The sequence below is a fragment of the Micropterus salmoides genome, unplaced genomic scaffold (assembly GCF_014851395.1).
Source record: "Micropterus salmoides isolate LMB-PRFRI ecotype aquatic unplaced genomic scaffold, ASM1485139v1 Ms_hic_scaffold_6, whole genome shotgun sequence".
NCBI classification, from domain to species: domain Eukaryota; kingdom Metazoa; phylum Chordata; class Actinopteri; order Centrarchiformes; family Centrarchidae; genus Micropterus; species Micropterus salmoides.
Window position 1 is genome coordinate 4,674,807 of NW_024044348.1, and position 20,276 is coordinate 4,695,082.

General features: G+C 39.5%; 1 protein-coding gene across 1 annotated transcript; it reads right to left on the reverse strand.

The window, feature by feature from the left end:
- Positions 1-1,456: 1,456 nt before the first annotated feature.
- LOC119889891 (casein kinase II subunit alpha'-like) lies at positions 1,457-20,030 on the reverse strand. The gene is made up of 13 exons (XM_038700804.1): positions 19,801-20,030; positions 17,173-17,549; positions 15,193-15,304; positions 14,008-14,109; positions 13,800-13,850; positions 13,559-13,618; positions 12,154-12,237; positions 9,983-10,093; positions 9,788-9,889; positions 9,511-9,611; positions 7,131-7,279; positions 4,910-4,991; positions 1,457-1,897 (listed from the first exon to the last, which is right to left on the reverse strand). The coding sequence occupies exons 2-12, from the start codon at positions 17,277-17,279 to the stop codon at positions 4,924-4,926; spliced, it is 1,047 nt and encodes a 348-aa protein (XP_038556732.1). The 5' UTR covers positions 17,280-17,549; positions 19,801-20,030; the 3' UTR covers positions 1,457-1,897; positions 4,910-4,923.
- Between the last annotated feature and the right edge of the window lie 246 nt (positions 20,031-20,276).

The window sequence follows — 20,276 nt, forward strand, 5'->3', positions numbered from 1 at the left end:
TTCAAGATTAAATGTATTTCATGATTAAATCTGAAGGACAAACTACTTTTATTCTGGGGGAAAAAAGGTTAAGGATTACAGGTTTTCTGGAGGTTTCAGTTACACATTTTAATACCACAGAATGTAAAACCTGTATCACGAGTATGATTTATTATTATATAAAATTGTTATCTGTATTTATACCAGCAGTGTATAAAAATAATTTCTAATGATATAATCAATTAAATCAACCTGGACCTAAATAAGCCTCATAAACTGGATGGATGGATTAACCAAATAAAAATACATTCTCTTACATTCATTTACCTTAAAGACGTCATATTATGCAAATTTTCAGGTTCATTATTTTATTTAGGAGTTGTACCACAACAGGTTTACATGGTTTAATTTTCACAAAACACCATAATTTTTGTCATACTGCACATTGCTGCAGCATCTCTCTTCACCCTGCGTTTTTAACGCTCAGTTTAGCTACTGCATCTCACTTCTACTCCAAAACAAAGCCGCTTCAGCTTGTAACCCCGGCTGCGGTTCAGCCGTACATGTTTGAGTCCGAGTCTGATCCCGAACCAGCATCACAACCTAGACTGGAGCAAGAGTTTCAGAGTGGTGAGTTTTAATCTTTAACACATTTATCTTTCATACGAAATGTTTAAACTGAGCCCTGTCTCTATATCACAGTAACAACTTTATGTCCACTGACTGCCTGGAGAGTAACTAGTGTGATTTTAATTTCATATTTAGGTGTGCCACACTAGCCGCGTGTTACAACGTGACACATAGGTTATAGATGTAAAGACTTACTTATGGTTATACTGTAGAGCCATGTTTCCCAAACTAAGGCCCATTTTAACTGGGTCGCCAAGGTAAATTACCTCAGAATGGTACTTTCAAAAAAAACTGAGCCTAGACTATAGATCAGCTGGTTGAAATCTTCAACAGGCCACATACTTGTCATTAAATTCAGGTCATGTAAAGAGATGTTTGTGATGATGGGAGGGGATACATGGTTTGTTTGGCCCTTTATCTTAGTTTGTAGATGTATTTTTGTAAATTTGGGTCCCAAGGAGACACCAGATGTCTCGTTTGGGTCTTGAGCAGAAAACGTTTGGGAACCAGTGCTGTAGAGAATAATACACTTCTGACAAACTGCAGCCCGCTCTCCCTTAAACACCAGCCATGATCTGAAAGCCACAGCAGAAGCCAATGTGTTTCTATTTTATTCATTAATAAAGCTTACATCTAAACCAACATGTTTCTGGCTGTGACATGTAAGTTGTACTCTGCATGGAATAATGAAATTATACATGACTTTTCTTTGTTTTGACATTGTCTATCGGCCGTCCTGCTTTCTAAATATCGGCATCGGACACTGAAAAAACCCTTATCGGTCGACCACTTCATTCCACCACTGTTTCACCTGGTTGCTCCTGAGGCAATAAAAGTCCAACACATCTTTAAATAAAAACGGTTTATTCTCTTTCAATATAGCTTTTGTTCTATCCATAGCAGAAAAGAGCCTCCATGCCACTCAGTGCTAAAACCTGGAACTGAATCTCTGGTCACCACAGCATCGTAATGACGTCTTTACAGCACAACACCGGCTTGATACTGATCCAACAACAGTCACTTTTTTAAAAACAGGTTGAGAGGAGTGTTGGTAGGCAGGAGGAGGAAGAGGAAGAGGAGGAGGTGGAGAGTCAGATCTGATTTCAGATCTGATTTTTTGTGACACGGACCAAGCAGCGCAGATTCCCCGGGCTTTGTTGGGAGAAGTTTAATCCGTGCGTGTTTGTGTATGCTGCAAAGTTGACATCTTGCTCCAGTATGGCTGTTGGTGTGGAGGCAGAGGTTTCTGCCACGAAAAGGTCACAAGTTGAGGTAACAAAGATTCTTCCTGATTGGACGAAAACGGAACAATCACAAGTCAAATACTGACTCATCTGCTAGACTTTATGATTGATCGCTTCTGTTATTTACTTAATCCTCATGAACACAAATGCACATAAATAACAATCAATACAACTGAACAGCAGCACAAACTGAAGCCTCCTACGTCAAACAGTGGAATCAACACCTCTAACAAATTTGAATGAACGTTATGAGCTTCATGAAGGGAGGATTTATTAAAGGACTGTTACTGCTACATCCACACTACTACATTTAAACGCAGCACGTTTCCTACGTTTGCACTAGGGGATGTCACGATACCATAAATTTATAAGTTGATACAGATACCAGTGAACTTCCATGATTCGATACCAATTTGATACCACGGTAAAAAACATTACAAACGATAACTAACAGCTGGGAAGTTGAGAGGGGATGTCCAGGACAGATGAGACGTGGTCTGGTGTCAATATATTTATAAATGAATGTTGAATTTACAACCCGACACTGTGCAGAGTTAATTAATAAAATAATTATTTCATTTACACGAACATTTCTTTATAATCTCATAGTTGTGAAATGTTTAAGGGTGGTTCAATCAATATTGGCAGTTGTCTGAGATTTTTATGTTGAAAATCAAAAAAGTTATTGATTAAAATGGATCGTATTGCACTTTTGAGATGGTCCCCGACTCCGTCTACAGTAACGGGTACGTTGGACAGACATTCAGTTCTTAGAGCTGCAAACTGCGTCGTCATCTTTGGAGGTTTTGAGTTGATCTACATTGTGAAACATCTGCCTAAATAAAAATCAGCTCTCTAACTGTGAGAAATCACCCGGTTTCCATCTCTTTTCGACGTGTTGAGGCGGAGCTGCTGCAGCTGCACTTGTCGCTATCGTGTGATCTTGGTACCTTTGGTATCTAGCAAAAGAAGCACCTGCATGTTATCAGAACGACTTGGTACTGAAGTATCGGTTCATCCCTAGTTTGCACCTTCCGTCCAGACTAAAACGGACAAGTTTGAAAACGCTGCTGACCCCGTTTTCATTTTAAAAACTCCAGAGTAGCGTTTTAGTGCGGACAGGACACAGGAAATGGAGGACATTGAAAAAGCTGACGCAGACGCTCACATTTGGTTTCCTGATCTTCTTATCAGTCATGCTAGGAAAAAACACAACGCTAATGAGGCTTTCTACCACACTGTTAGTTAGCTGTGACTGTTTCTGAGAGGCAGTTTGCCTCAGTTTGAACTCTGAATATCGGATTCCCGCCTCTTTTGGGGCGATTTCAGTCTGGTTTTTCGAACTGCGGGCACTGCAATGCAATCTTTCTGGGTTCCGGGGGGGAGGCACTTACATGTTGACGTAATGATTACATGTGCCAAGCAGCAGAGCTACGCTTCTGCCACCTGAAAACGCCAGCAGTCCAACAGCTTGTTGCTCTCACTACTATCAGCTGCTGTTTCAACAAAAAGAACACTCAGGCTGAAAATTCAACCGTGGTGTCGTGTTGGGAGATGCAGTGCTTTTACCAGCGCTGAGTAAGACCCAGTGTAAATAATGCATGTAATTTGTTAAGCTATGAGGAGAGGAAAAGTCAGCTAGCCACTAGGCTAATTTATGCTGTGTAAAATGCCATAGGCTAAGCTAATAACTGTAATAAAAAAAATAAAAAATAAAAAATTTGGATTATTAAGATGAATTTTATGCTTATGTTAAATGTGATGTTATTAAGCCAGGTTTTATGTGTGGAAGTGGAATCAATTTAAAGTTAACTTTACTTAACCAGTCAAAATTATTTTATGTGTTTTTGTTTTTTCTGCCAGAAACCACAGAAGTAAGAGAAAGTAGCATGATGTGACCATCACTGGCATCTTGGTCAGAGGAGATAAAATGAAGAAGAAGGTGAAGTAGGAAAGCAACACAGAAAATAAACCAAAAACAATAGAATAAAAATACCTTTTATAGTTCCCATACACGCCTTGATGTTTATGTGTAAATACAGAGTGAGAATGGGAGAACAGCACATAGCTCGTTGTTACTGTGTGATTATAGAGCACTGGAGAACACTGGATACTTTTAATACAGCCCACACTTCTAATATTACTGTGTAACTACAGGATAACAAGTGGAGAACATTCAAGATTTTTTTTACAACTCTCTGCTTATCTTTTTAGTCTTGTCTAATGTAAAGAATGAAAATAAATACTAGGTTCATCTGTACCCAATTAAACATTTAAGAATAGCTATGTTTCACCCACCTTCATATACAGTATATGTGACATTATGCAGCCTGTTACTGAGACAGGTCCCTTAGCCTCAATGCAAGATTGCACATTATCAGCCCAGTGCCACGGCAATTTATTATTTTGTTGTGCCTAAATAAAAGTTTGGCACAGCTAAAATCAGATGATTGTGAGAGTCATTCTTTTTTCCATTATTGCTAAAGTAGATCTGTTGATCTTCACTCTGGACTGTTCATTCATCGTAGACATTGACAATGAACGTCAGGATGTAGCTTTTCACAAATACTGTACAGTATGTAGCCTAAGAACAATTGTGTCTTATAGCAGACTAAAACCATTGAACTGGTCATCTTTCCATCATCGCAACAATTGCCCCCCCCTGAGAGATTTGAAAGAAGCTGCCACTGCTCCTGTGTTACTTTCTGTAACAGTTCCACCTTGTTGTCGGTTCATGCACAAAAATCTCTGGTGTGGTTCTTCGTTCGTCTCTAGTAGTACTTTCTTCTTTTGCATAATCTTCTGCAACTTCAAAGTTGACAATCTGTTTCCTGTTTACAACGCTGTGTGTACGGTGATCATGTTTTTTCACAAACAAAAACGTAGTAGTCTGGATGTAGCCTTAGTTTTAGCTAGATGTACCTAATCAACTGAGTGTAACAGCAAATCCTCACATTTAAGATGGAACGAGAGACTTGAGTTTGGCATTTTTGCTTGAAAAATTATCTATATAAATAAATAAATAAATATAAAGGTGCATGCTGTGTCTATATTACCTGCTCTCTGGTTATCATGTTGCATTGGAGCTGCTTATGGCCTTTGTGCCGTCTGTATTGGCGTGTTCCTTCACCACAGGATCTGAGGGACAAAAGACACACTTAATCTGACAAACTCGAGGTCTCGGGTGATTAAATAATATATAAAAACATATTCAGGAATGTCTTGTCCTGGTAATGAAACAACTATTTTTAATTCAAGTGTGTGTTTTCAAAGTTTTCTATTTATGCAGCACTTTTCATAACAAAGGTGTTGGTTATAATAATCTAGCTTGTGAGGGCGGTCCAGTATGACAGTATTATGCTGACGGCACACTAGGGGATAATTGGGCCACATTAAATCATAAATATAAACAGCCAAGGAGAGCGAGCTGATCGGGAAGAGTCTCCAGCGTGTTTGTGTATCTGCTTTTTCTATAAAATGTTTAAACCTGCTGATTCCCTTTTCTCAGCCTCAAGTTCATCCACAGTTTTATTCCCCTTTCCAGTTTTTCTGTACAAAATACAGCACAAACAAAGTCAACCAGCCGACATCGACAGACTACCTCCGTGTTTGTTTATGTCTTCAGTGTTGATTATTATCTTAAGTTTCTGTAAGATCCCAAAATCCCCGGGACAGCTGAGTGTGTGGTCATGCGTCTTTACTGAATTGTCGCTGTGTGTGTTCTTAAGATTACAATATAAAAAAAATCTGTCATTTCTGTGGTATCCCATGTTTTTGAATGTGGTTAAGATTTGAAAAGCGTCCAGCGTGCACCAGGCTTTAATCGCATCTCATTTAAATCTACATGTCACGTTGTCAATACTGAAAGGTAGTGTTGTAGTACTCGAGACCGGTCTTGGTCTCGTCTCGGACTCGACCGCATTTGTACTCTGCCTCAGACATTAAGGACTCAGGATTTTATTTCAAGACCAGTCAAGACCATAAATTTGGGAATGTCAATAAATTGCTTTTGCATTGTCTGATTTATTTGTTATCGTCTGAACTTTGATTGGATATAAAACGTATTGCTTCAAATTCAACCAATAACCCTAATTAAAAATGTGTTGTTACCGTTAATGACTGTCCCCGCGATGGTCAGCATGCAAAAGGAGCGTTAAACAAAGATGCTTACGTTGATTTCAGCTCTTAGTGTTTGTATGTGGATCTTTCTGATCAATCTGAGAAGCACCTGTGATCTCGTTCCACATTTTTATTGTGTGTCATATAATGTGGGGAACTGGTCTTGGTCTTGACTCAGTCTCGCCCTCCCTTGGTCTTGGTCTCGACTGCTCTCAGCCCCTAAAAGTCTTGGTCTTGTCTCAGTCTTGATAAACTCTGGTCTTGGTCTTGACTTGGTCTCAGCTTGGGCGGTCTTGACAACAACACTACTGAAAGGTGATTCCTTACAGACACTCTGACACATATCAGTTCAATGAGGTGCTTTTCCTTTCATACCAAGAATGTTCAAGTTAATTTACTAAAATTCACACCTATAAAACAAAATGTTTAGAAAATCATTACCTTGGCAGCCAAAATGGTAAAACCTGCTACAATTTATGGATGCTTTTTTTTAAGATTTATACTCCTGCGTTCAGACTGCACTGATACCTACGGCGTATCCTTGCATTTATACTTGCATTGGTGTCTGTGTCACACTCCAATTACAGGACAACACGCTAGCTGGAGATGGGGTTTCTTCGTTCCATTGGGTTGACTTGCCGACTACCTTCAGGTTTAGCCCTACCTTCAGGTTTAGCCCTCTGCTAACTTGAACGGGTTAGGAAAAATAATAATAGTGCAGCTCTTCTATTCTTTCCAAATGTTATCGACTGAATGGTTCAAGTTCTGATAGTGAAACAAGTCATTTTGTGAGGGTTTGTGACGCTCAAAAGAAAGTATCCACCATTTTACAACCGCTTGTTTTGTCACTAGTAAAACTGGCTTCAAAGCACGGAGCCCTTCCTGGGGGGCTAGGAGGATATTAAATTTTTTGAGGGCTGCACGTCAGGCTACAGCGTGAATTTGACGCCGTATGTTATTATTGGGAGTATAAATTGGCCACTGATTACACAATAATCTGTAATAAACTGGTTGCAGTAGTAAGAAAACACAGTTTAACTTTTTGCTTTCACTATTCATGGAGCATTTCACACAATTTATTAAGTTAGTCCTCATTGCTGTTAGCTTTCCATGTTCGCAGTGCTTGTGACAGGCAGGCAGTGGGCAGGTGGTACTAACAGAAGTATGGGTGCTGCATGGCCTCAACTGCCGTCAGCCTCTGCTGGTGGTCGTAGCGCAGCAGCTTGTCCAGCAGGTCCAGAGCCTCCGGACTCACCAGGTGCTGGTTCTCTGACTGGATGAATTGCTCCCAACGCTTCCGTGCTTGCCTGGATACAAACGACAAAACATTTAATGTGACTGCCCTGAACACTTACCCTTCTTTAATGTGAATTATACGAGCATGGTGACGATCTGACAGTGAATCCAGTTTGGACACGAGAATAATATTCCTGCAATCAGCTGCTCATGAATTCCGGCACATAACATCACAGACAATTTACTAAAGCAATAAGAAAAAGCCCAGGTGTTGTATGCAAGTGTCCCAGTAAGCCATGAGTCAACATACACAACCCCAGGACCCTGAAACTGAAATAGCTAAATGGAATTCAGCCGTCATTACTGTCATCATTTACACCTGTGAGTTAAAATGCTAAAAGAAAAAACATGGTAAAAAAACATCTTCCCTCGGTGAAACAGAGTTAGTGACAGAGCTGCTGGGTGTTGCTCAGGGGTATTTTCATTAAACATGCTAATACAGTCATATCTGATCTTTGGTACCAATTGCAAAACAATATTTCTTCAATACCCCACTTTGAGCAAAATAAAATGTTGTTCTACGAAACAAACATTTAAAATTTAACATAAGCATCATGTTTTAACAAAACAATAGATTTATGATTTAAAGACGTACAAATCCTTATTTTTATATTAACAATTGATCAAACAACTATGCAATGTGGAAGGAGTTGGTGATAGTGACAAACCCACAAGAATTATCAACAAACTCCGCAGTGCTTCAGAGCTATTTAGCATCTTTCAGCTCGTTTTGGTTTTACAGCTCGCAAGTCGTTACATGCGCAGTAGATACTATTCGCCTCCATCCTGATTGACATGTCGTGGTAGTGACGTGAAATTGTGTATTTTCCTCTAGATGGGACCATAATTTACAAAATGAACATCATGCTGTGTTGAAGACTTGAAACTAGCGACTGAGACCATAAACCCATTAGGAAAGTGTTTATTAATGGTAATTAATCAGTTGAGAAGTAGCCTCTCTAATTCTAATGGAACCGGACTTTTTTTTTTGCAACCAGCAGACTCGCCCCGTTAGAGACAATGCAGGTTTAAGTTCCGTCTGCATGGTTCCACTTTCAGACACAGCTTCCCAGCTGCCGCTTGATCGAGATTAGAGAACTAACATTTGACAATTAGGGCTGCGCAATTAATCTAATCGCAACGTCGTCATGTGCGATTACATAACCGCAAAAAGTGTGGGATTTAAAAAAACAGAAAAGGTGTGTGTGACACACTCTTCTGCATGTGCCTCGTTATCTCAGACTCCAGTGGAGTCGCCCACTGCTGGCCGTTACAAGGAATTCAGGTATAAGTCACATCAGCATTGGCTTCACTTTTCGGGCCCGGAGGTTCGAGCTTGTGCGTGTAGAAGCAGCAGCCGGCAGCTCCTTCAAACTTCACTACACTTTTGTTTACCTCAGACAAAAATACAGTCATTGGAAAACGAAGACATGGTTTTGGATCAAAGAGCAGCGGACCTAAGACGATCCACCCGCCAGATCAACCGGACCAGATAGCCTATCATGACGGTGCCGTGATCACTCTGGATAGGAGACACGTTGGCCCAGCTTCGACTTAAGGTGGCTCCTGAAGGTCGGGTCTGGACAAAGCAACGGAAATCAGAAACTGTTGTGCCAACATCGTTACAGAAACCTGCACCATCAAGCACTCGGCGGGTGGGCCATGTTCTGAGCTTTCAGCGCAAGACTCCAACAAGATGAGAGGAGGTGGACTTACATCGATGATGCTTGGTCCTCAAACACAGTCAAGATGGACTCTGTTTCCCTAAACGTCAGAGTTTTTAATGTGAAGATGAAAGCTTTTTATTATTTTGTTACTGCTGTTTACATTCTCCCAAGACGCAAATTTAAAAAAATGCACGGCAGAAAGTTCTGGGTGTAAACATGTAGGCCAATATATAAATGACTTTGTACTTTATTTCTTACCATATTTTACAGTTAAGTTCTGAAGGGACAACAAACTTTAGTTTTGTTATACAACCTTGTACCAGTTAACCAGCTTGATGAAGTCAGTTTGTTACGCAGCGTTTAACAACAGGTTCCTCATGGCTCAAACAAAACGTGCAACTCAACAGAAAGTTCTGTTGTTCCTGAATCATTAACATCTCTTCAGTCGGACAGCACATCTCAGTTTCAGGTGTTCTGAGTGCATCTGAATGAGTTTCTGCTGATTAACTGTTAACTTTGAATAATCAATTCAGAACAAAACTGATATCACTTGACCTTCCTCTGCAGATACTCACTGTCCCAGCAGGTCTTTGAAGCGAGTGTCCAGTTCTATGTGATATTTGTGCAGGTAGCCGAAGAGCTCATCGGTGCCGAGAACCTTAGCAATGCGGACCAGCTGGAAACAAGACACGTGCACATTTAATACATCAGTTACATACTGCCTATGATCTTTATCGTGCTTCCAATGTATAACGGGGTCCAGGAAAATAAATCTGTCCCAATCTGTATGTTCCTGATTTCAGCAGGACGTGGCATTACAAGTTTTTGCAGGATCTTTATCTGGCGCTTTACCTGGTCGTAGTTGTCCTGGCCATGAAAAAACGGTTCCTTCAGAAAGATCATGCTGGCCAACATGCAGCCTAGACTCCACATGTCCAAACTATAGTCATACATCTGGGAACAAAGAGTAAATCACACGATCAAAAACTAGTTAAAAGACGACTGTGCTATAACAAATCCTCAACAGAGGTCCAACCAAATAAATACCTGATAGTCCACGAGCAGCTCAGGGCCTTTGAAATAACGGGAGGCCACCCTGACGTTGTATTCCTGAGCGGGATGGTAAAATTCTGCCAAACCCCAATCTATAAGACGCAGCTGTGACACAGGAGAGAAATACTCATTAATCTGTCTGGATTAACACCTAGAACATTTGTTATCACTTAAAAGGAGAATTAGCACGTTTAAACATGTGCATTACCGTCATGCATGTGTGATTTACGACATACGTTACACAAAGATAACGAAGACTTAGTTCTCAGGAAGCTGAAGATTTCTTTTAATCATTACTTCATTATCATGGATTGTCTGAGAAGTTGATGAACTGAAACCAGCTGATCGCTCTAATAAAGGCAGGAATCTGTGCGTGTGTCTGTATTTCGATTATGTCGAGAACTGTTCATCCAATTTTGATAATTCTGCAAGTCGCCGTTTGTCGTTAAAATCTCAAGTACGAGCCAAATTGCTGAAGGAAGAATTGAGAACGAGGGAGGGAGGCGTTCTTTCGACAGCTCAAAGTACTGCCATGAATGCGTCCTTATTGTGATGCAAAGAACATTGTCGTCCGCTGTAAACTTTGTGCGACCAACAACAAGCTTTCAGTCACGAAAACTTTCTACATCTAATCTATTGAAGCATCTGCTGAAGCAGCACAGCAACGTGAAACTTACAGAAAGAAACTGCGGCCGCTGCTGCCAGTGATGCTTGGTCTCGTAGAGGGAGATTGGCGTTAAGCAACGTCGTATGTTTAGAAAAACTCTACTCCTCGCTGCTCTTATAATTATGCTATTAGTTAAAAAGTCGGGAGAGACTTTCTTTGTTAAATACTGTGCATTAGCCAAAGCTTCCCATATTCCCCAGTATTCCCTTTACACAGTAGCAGTAATATATTTCTTGTAAATGTCAACTTAAACATGACGATGACTCTTGTCTTGTTTCAGTCAAAGACGGAGCAACTTTCTGCTCTTAAGTTTATTCCATGCACAGTCAAGGGCTTCACCAGGATTGTCATGTCGCCGCTCTTGGCAGCAATTATCTTAGGTCGCAAATATTGCATCGCATGCTGTTGCATTAAGCCTGGTGCAATGTAGCCACACTTTTGATCTTCTCCACGTCTTTTACATCCATGAGCCAAGTCTCTGTGCGTAACCGGCGTGAACTAGTGTTTACATCACCACAGCCAATTACACTCACTTTTAGATTTGGGCACATCAAGCACGCTGCATGCTTATTGGCTCATTGACATAACAAGACATTTTTTGATACTCGATGGTATTGAGGCAATTCGGTCGGTGCCTAGAAAGTACTGAACTCGATACCCAGCCCTATTCGTAGGTGGGCTGATTATAATAATCTTTATTTGTAGAGCACTTTTCAAAAACAAGTTACAAAGTGCTTTAACAAGTGTAAAGACAATAATACCCAAGAGACAATAATAAAACCAGCTTGATGAAGCTTGATTAAACAGTGACGATCCGAGTCAGACAAACACACTGAGCCAAGAGACTTTTTGTTGGCGCAGCTACCAGAATTACTGTGTTTCTGCTGTTCTATGTCATTAAACCACAGTTATGCTGCGCGATCATGTGCAGTAGACAGGAAGTAGCCCTGTAGTAGTATTTCACAGGACCAAAACTGGCTTCACTGCTCTCCATTCAAACCCGCGGGGTGGCTTCGTCCAGTAATATACTGTCTATGGTGGAACATAGCTAAGTTACCCATCTAGTAGCAAGCAAGCAAAGCACGTTAGCTTAGGATTACAGCGCTAACATGTTGGTGACATATGAGATGTAGTTCACTCAGCGGTTTCACACAAAAAGAAATGTTACTTTACTGTTTTACGACAAACTGGGACCATAACTTGACAGACAAAGTTATATTTTTCAGTTGATATATATCATGTGTGTAATTCAGGGCACAGTTCAGACAGGACGTATAAAATTTGTTGTCTCTTGCTGTTGACTGCTGTATATACTTTTTCTGAAATAAGGTCCACTGGATGAGGAGGGGCTTAGGCTCTCTTCATTATGTTACGGTTATTTGGCATTTTGTGGGTTCTGAGCTCAAATCTTGATTAAGGCACAATTCTTAATCTTTATCGTAGGGTGTAATTCCTGATTCATGTGATGGGAAACACTTGATGAGGTCACCAGCAGTACCTTTCTCAGCTGGTGGTCGATCATCACATTGTGGGGCTTCACGTCCCTGTGCATGATCCCCATACTGTGACAGTAGTCCAGAGCCTTAAAGGAGGAGACAGAGACATGTTCAACACTGCAACCGGTCTGTAACCATCGTCTGTTCTGGACTGACATGTCAGGACTCACGCAGCCAACGAGGAAACAACGTCCACAGATTACATTTTCGATTAATCCATTGATTGTTTTTTTTTTATTTGATCTTTAAATTCCTTTTTCCCCCCCAAAGTCCAAAACTGAAAGATGTTCAATTGTAGGGATATTGTAGATATTGAGTTTATATATAGTGACTGCTCTAGAAACAACATTTATTTGTATTTAAAATATTAAAGTCTAATCCCATAATTAATTAAAAAACAACCAGGCAGCTAATATGCACACGCAAGTCATGTGTCATCTCAATATATAACAATGTTATCGCACATTGAATATTTCCCCTCATACCGTGCAGGCCTACCTCATGCCCCGCTGGCTCTGGTCTTACCAAATAACCGTCACCAAATAATAGTAAAATATCGATAGTGGTTTCGATAAAGACTCAAACGTTAAGCAGTCTCAATAATGGCGTCAATATCAATAAAAATTAATGATCCCCATCCCTTTTCAAATAACACTGATGCGAAGGAAAAAAATCTATACACTAACATGTTCCTCTCTGTGGAAGTCTGATTTTAAAGACGTGCAGTCTATGGCTATAACTTATCTGTGAAATCACGCATAGTATGGCAAGCTCTTCTAACATTTATTCCTTATAACTTACTAGTAACTATTCAATTAGCTAGTATCTATTCCTGTTTTACTAGTAACAATTGATTAGATACTAGCTACTGGTAACTAATTGAATAGTTACTGGTCTTTCATTAATGACTAGTAAAATGGCTTGTTGATAGTAAGATTTTAACTGTTAACTAATGGAATAGTTACTGGTGAATAAAAAATAAGCGCTAATGAATAGGCGTTATCTGAACTGCAGAGACTCATTTATTTCAATGGCAAAAACGTGCAGTTAGTGATTAGTAACTAAGTAATTAAGTACTAGTAAGTAAAATGGGAAAAGTTATTATTAACTAATAAATAATTACTAGTAGCTATTAAATAACGACCAGTATGTTTTAAAGGATAAATGTTAAAAGATATGCACAGAAATTATGAGAAATTGATCGTTTTCCAGGACGTGTGGGAAGATTTCCTGTCTATCACACATCACTCTGCTTCCTGTCAACGCCTCAAAACAATCACGCCCTACACATTTAATTGTCACGTTCACAGTAGGTCTGGCACCGTAACGTTGTGGCGAATAATCATATTAAAAAAATAAAAAATAACTTGACATAAATTAGTGGTGACGTGAAGAAGTAGTTTTTACCTTGAGCAGCTCATACATGTAGTAACGGATATCATAGTCTGTCAGCTTCTGGTAAAGCTCCTGTGGCACAGCATGAAAACATCCACATATAAAATAAAATGTTTACAAAAAACCAGCACAACACATGTACAACATTAACTTGAGTGTTATGCGTGTTATTAATAATGGATATCAATGACTTTGCATGGATGGCAACTGTGCTGGTAGTTCAGCATGTATGATGTCGGCCAAACTTAAGTACCTTAAAATCTGTGTTATTGATGCACTCAAAGACAAGCGCTGGTGTTCTGGACTGCAAAGAGAGGACAACACAAGGCTTAACTGAGGAGAACAGCAGGTAGGTGAAGATCATTATCACTGCATGGACACACACAGAGTTACACGCATGGCTGGATTACCGCTGCTGGCGTGCCGAGGTGCAGCAAAGTGACGGCAGGAATCTAACTCACCACCGGGTCTTTGACCGTGTCGACGAGGCGGATGATGTTGGTTCCCCCTCGCAGGTTTTCAAGAATTTTAATTTCACGTTTGATCTTCTTCTTCTTGACGGGCTGCGAAAGAAAAGGAGTGGTCACACATTCAGTATAACTAAAATAAACAGAGAAATGTGATACGATACTGCAGGGAGAATCAATCTTCTGATGCCTACACACACTTTTCAGCATAACAAAACACAAAAATCAAAACATTTCTCAAACATTATCACCTTCATGAAAGTAGGATTTATTGCAGTGCTGGTGGATTAGCCTGCATTAATCTAAACTACGTGGAACTAATAAACTGGCAAGACAGTTATTGTCAGATACCGGCAGAGACACCATGGTTCAAAAAAGGTGACTAAAAATGCTTTGAAACTTTCTTGCACTCAAGTGGCCTAATCAAATTATTTGAAAGACAACTATAACTTTTCTAAAACTGTGTGGGACTTGACCGGCGGAGACATCTGCTGAGATAATCTTGGCGCGAAACCTAATAACAGAGTTAACGCATCCACTTCAACCACTTCTCAACACAGACTTTACATCTGTAGATCATCTCCGTGAGCAGGGCTCCAGTGTGACCAATTTGAGAACAGGTTTCTATGTTCCACTGTGTTGACTTGGCGGCTAACTTACTGTTTAGCCCTGCTTTAACTTGAAATGGGGTTAAAATAATAATTCTTTGGCTCTTCTAGACTTTTCAAATGTTATCGACTGAACGGATCAACAGAAAGTATCCACCGTTTTTACAGCGGCTTGTTTGGCCTCAAGTAAAACTGGCTTCAAAGCTCGGAGCATTTTGGAGCTTCCAGTTTTTGCGGTTTACAGTTTGTCAAGCAATTTAAATATCAGCACTTTGTAAGTTTTGTTTGACAATAACGAAGTTTTGGTCATTTTTTTTGTTTGTGCTGCGATTCAATTAACATTTACCTGTAGGTGTTCCTGTTTACGACCATTTACTATGAATGTGTATGGGGAAGGTGAGAATATACTGTTATAGCGCTAAAGGTGCTGTGAAAAATGTAAGGGGCAACAGTGCAAGCAATGCAAAAAGTTAGTCGGGAAGCGGAGACGTCCACTGATAACAGCAGACGTCAGGTGGAGAAAAGCTCACATGACAAAGGAACAAAGCAACAAAAGAAGTATGCGGCTCACCTTGAGGATTTTCACCACCACTTTCTCATTGTTGGTCACATTTATGGCCTCAAATACTTCACTGTACTTCCCTCTACCCAATTTACGCACCAACTGATAGTTGTCTTGATTGCTGAGAAAGAGTGAAAACAATTAGGAGTAATTAAACAAAAGGAAATCAACTTTAGACACACTGATCATGATGACACACACACACACACACACACGTCTATCAATCAATAACAATTTTGATAATTCACTTTGCATTTAAGACATTTATGAAACAAAAAAACAGTCACATCTTGTCAAAAAAAAAAACCAGATGATTTGCTGCTTTTCTCTTTATGTAATAGTTATTATCTTTAGGTTTTGGACTGATGATCGGACAACACAAGATATCTGAAGACATCAGCTTCTAAAGATCCTGTTGCTGAATTGTTAGCTTACACATAAAGTAATAGGGCTGCAATTAATGATTATTTTCATTTTTTTTTTAATTGCTCAATTATTACTTTAATTAATTCATTAATTACTAAGTTGGTAAACTACCAGAAGATAGTATCAAAACGCCGATCACAGCCTCCTATCATCCAGCATGGTTCATTTTGTCCGTCCATCACCTTAACACCAAGCGGGAACCTCCGGGTCTGAATAGTGAAGCCACTGCTCAAGTGCCTAAAACCTGCATTCTTTCTAAAGGCCAGCAGGGGGCGATTGTTTTGGAGTCTTTGATAAAATGAGGTTACTTCTCAGCTGATTTATTACCTCACTAAACACTTTGCTAATATGTTTATGTTCAAAACAGCTAATTTCAAGTCTTCTTCAACACAGCATGATGTTCATTTAGTAAATTATAGTGCAATTTAGAGGAAAATAGACCAGAAAGCAGGGGAGGCTTTAGGGCGGAGCTACTTCGTGAATGTCTTTTTCTCATCTCAAAGCTTTGACCCTTTCACAGTGTGTTTTCACACTTTATGAAAGTTTAAACTGTAAATTGGCTCGTTCAGCCTGTTTTTCGCTAGATAAAAACAACAGTTAAAGTGAATTACGGATGCACCTTGCTAACCAAGCTAGCTAGCGCCACCCTCTCATTCAAACATGGTCACATCTGGTTCCAAAAAACAAGATGGGAACAGCCAAAATGCCAAACTCGAGGCTTCAGAAAAGTAGTCGACAAACCAATGCCTGACGTCATGACGACGTTGGCTACATCCACTTCTTTTACACAAGTCTGTGGTTAACAGACAAAATCATTACATATAAAAATGAGAAAAACAGCAAATCACAGTAGAGTAGCTGGAACAAATCACTGTTTGATATTTTTGTTTAATAAATTACTTCAATAATAAATTAAAATTTTCTAACAAAAACACGTGCCAACAAACATCTTGACCATCATGAGACTCGTAAAACACTGTGATTGCTAAATTACCAAGATTATTATTATTGTATGATTGCTGTAAAATTGTACGTTACAAAAATAGATATCCAGTCTGCAGCATGCTGTATTTTAGCAGATTTTTTTATTTTTTCCCAAGTGTTGTTAAATTCAAAAGACACATTTGTTGTACTGAAGCAGAGCAGGAAAAAATAAACTCATGCAACAAAGGACAATCATCACTTTGCCTTGTGCGAGCTAGAAAGTTAGACTCTGTACTTCTTTTTTTATATTTACTGTAATAAAGTATGTGCAATAAATTAATAATTCATTTATATTCTTCCTAATTCTGCATAAATTACACATTTTTTTAATCTTGAGGAAATGACTCATACATTCTGAGTCATTCATCTTTCAAAATTACATTTTAAAATAATTATTAAATTCAGCGATGAACGTACACAATGATAAACTCACTTCTAGATGATAGATGTTTTATTCATTGTTGTATGCTTTGTAACATTTTGAGTCCAGAATGATCAAGTATGGTACCGTTTTGTGCTTTAACAGATTAATGCTGCAGAGAAATATGAGCCATGTGAGTGTAAAACACTAAGGTTTACCTCCAGTTTGGCACATGTGCGTCATAGTCCCAGTACTCTCTGTTCTTCTGTGTGTTGACATCGGTGTACACCCGAGCCTTGCTGCTTGCCGGCGTGGATCCGGGCATCGCTAGCTCTGCTGCCCTGTGTCGAGGACCTTCACCTCCCTCTAAATACTTCTTTGCTCGATACTGGATGGCAGCGCACCGACTCTCCAGAATTTGTGGCTCTAAGATCCGTGTGCTGTGCTTACCATGGGCTCTGGCTACTTGCAGCCTCTGATGAAAGGCGTCAGGCCGGTCTGACGCAGCTGCTGTGCAGACGGACAGAGCTACGATGACTGAATGTGTGAAGCCCCTGAGCAGGATGTTAGGCAGGATGGGATGAAGACCCGCCAGCTACAGGACGACAGGGGAAAACAGACGGAGACAGAGGACAGAAATGCAGATTAAAGGATGCAATAACAACCAAGATGAAGTTGGCTTCCGATGTATTGCTGCAACTAACGATTATTTGATCTTTTTCTCAATTAATCGATTAGTTGTTTGGCCTATAAAATGTCAGTAATTGGGGAATAAGGACGTCCTCAAATCTTTGTTTTGTCCACAACCCCAATATATTCAGTTTACTGTCACAGAGGACGAAAGAAACCAGAAAATATTTACATTTAAGAAGCTAAAATCAGCTCATCATTGCAGCGCTACTCCTGCAAATCTGCTACGTCGTGCTCGCAATAATGAAACAAATTCAACAAATCCTCGTGAATTCAGTGCAACTTGCAATTTTGACCTATTATAGCTGTTTGCAGCAAAAAGTTGTCATAAATCAAACTCACTTTACAAGACACAGCTGACATGTGACTGAAGAACAGGATCCAGATCTTCTTTACCAAGGCAGGGTAAACTCTTTAGCAAAATGTGCAGTATGTTTGGTATTTTTACTTTTTTTAAAAATTACTAAAACTATTAATTATCAAAACAGTTGATTTCCTGTAAACTGACCAATTAAATGAACTAATCTCTGCTGTCACACTGTTTTGTGAAAGAAAATGGTGATTTCACGGTTTTTTCTCCATTAGCCCACATCACAGGTTTCTTAAACCTGGACTAGACTAATGTGCAGACTCTACAGACTCTTTAAAACCCACTTCACGTTCATGAAACTAATCTTATTTTTAGAGAAAGAGAGGTTTCACTGACTTTTCACCATTAGACCAGATCAACCTGAAAAAGCACTGTACTTAAACTTGTCAAAAATAAACTAGATAAACATGGAGACGTTTAAACATCACTTGTAACAGAACAAACTCCCAGTTTGTGATGGGTATGTCCCGGGGTCAGATATTGTGTCCCTGTCAGAACCAGCTTCTCTAAACCTGCCGACAGTTTATCATAATCCCCAAATCAGATTTTAGAAAAGGGCAATAGCTCTCCCTTTTCACCATCCAGACCAAACTGGACTAACTTAAAAACAAACTAGACTTCAATTTTGTGACAACTTTATTCTATTTTCTATCTGAGAAACCGTGAAAAAAAGTAAAATAAAATCCAAAAAACATTGTACTTAGACATGTCACACCTGGATCAGATTAACATGAATTATCTAAAGATCGTTTAATAACGATGTGGACCACACCGGGTTTACACTTGTCAAACGTGGACTGGATTAACACAGAAACATAACCCGGTTTCAGATTAGAAAATCTCTTTGTGCACCACATTAGACCGGGTTTACACTTGTCAAACGTGGACTGGATTAACACAGAAACATAACCCCGTTTCAGATGAGTAAAATCTCTTTGTGCACCACATTAGACCAGGTTTACACTTGTCAAACGTGGACTGGATTAACACAGAAACATAACCCCGTTTCAGATGAGTAAAATCTCTTTGTGCACCACATTAGACCGGGTTTACACTTGTCGAACGTGGACTGGATTAACACAGAAACATAACCCGGTTTCAGATTAGTAAAATCTCTTTGTGCACCACATTAGACCAGGTTTACACTTGTCAAACCTGGACAATATTAACATAAAAACATAACCCAGTTCCAGATTTGTGCTAAATTCATTTTACTTGTGAAGAGACAATTTCACAGTTTTCTTCTCCATCCAGACCACAACAGACCAGGTGTAGCACAAATCCCACAGTTCTCTGTGTGTCAAACCTGGACCAGATAAACATAAATACTCTAAACTATGTTTAAAATCCAACTTTCAGATATGTAAAACCTATTAATTTTATTATAGACCTGAAACTTAGTGTGTCACGACACGGGCTCCCCGGGGCCTTTTTCATCGGCTAGATAAATTATCTACAACCCACACGTAGATGATAAACAAGTTATCAATAATCTCGCTTGTAACCGCAGAGTTATCTCAACATTTAAACAAATCTGCGAGGCTTAAACACCGTTTACGATTATTTCATGTCACTAGCCAGCTAGCTAGTTACGGTGACCTAGCTTAATTAGCCAAACATAAAATCATACAATTTAAACATAAATGCAGGAATAGAGACTCATATATATCGTAAACTTACGTGTTTTAGTACACAAAACATTTTTACACTAAAAACACAAATATTGTTCAGTGTCGACAGATGTGAAATGTTAAATCAATAACGGGGCTAAAGTTAGCCGGCTAACCTCGTCGTAGAAATATCCGAGCTCAGAGGAAGTCCGTCCGACATGAACGTTAGCTCGTTAGCACCAGCGGGGCGTTGCTCTCCGGGAAACGATGTTATGTTATCAATTATGTGTCTAATATCTGCTGTATCGGCGAATTATTAATTCTGTGAAACGGGCGGTGGTGGTACATCGAGCAGCGGTTCGTTAGCAGACCCAGGACGGTCTTCCCTTCTGCGGTAAACATCACCCGGAAGTAAATCAGGAGGCTCGGTGACCTGAATAACTGCTGGTGAATAATCAATAAATCGATATTATATCGTCAGGCTTTCTTGTCATGGTTTCTCATCTACAAGCACAATTTTTTACACCTCACAACTATCTTATATGGAAAAACTAGGACTTTTTAATGTAAACACACACGTCTCTTCATGTAATATTGGTTTAGCAACGACATATTATTTGATTGTATTTGTATTTGTACCAAATTATTTAGG

Excerpts from the sequence above, each read along its gene's own strand:
- LOC119889891 (XM_038700804.1), bottom strand. The coding sequence starts at position 17,279 with ATGCCCGGATCCACGCCGGCAAGCAGCAAGGCTCGGGTGTACACCGAT. Across the intron at positions 13,851-14,007 it reads ACACGGTCAAAGACCCGGTG|TCCAGAACACCAGCGCTTGT; the intron begins GTGAGTTAGATT and ends CTCTCTTTGCAG. Across the intron at positions 13,619-13,799 it reads TCAATAACACAGATTTTAAG|GAGCTTTACCAGAAGCTGAC; the intron begins GTACTTAAGTTT and ends GCTGTGCCACAG.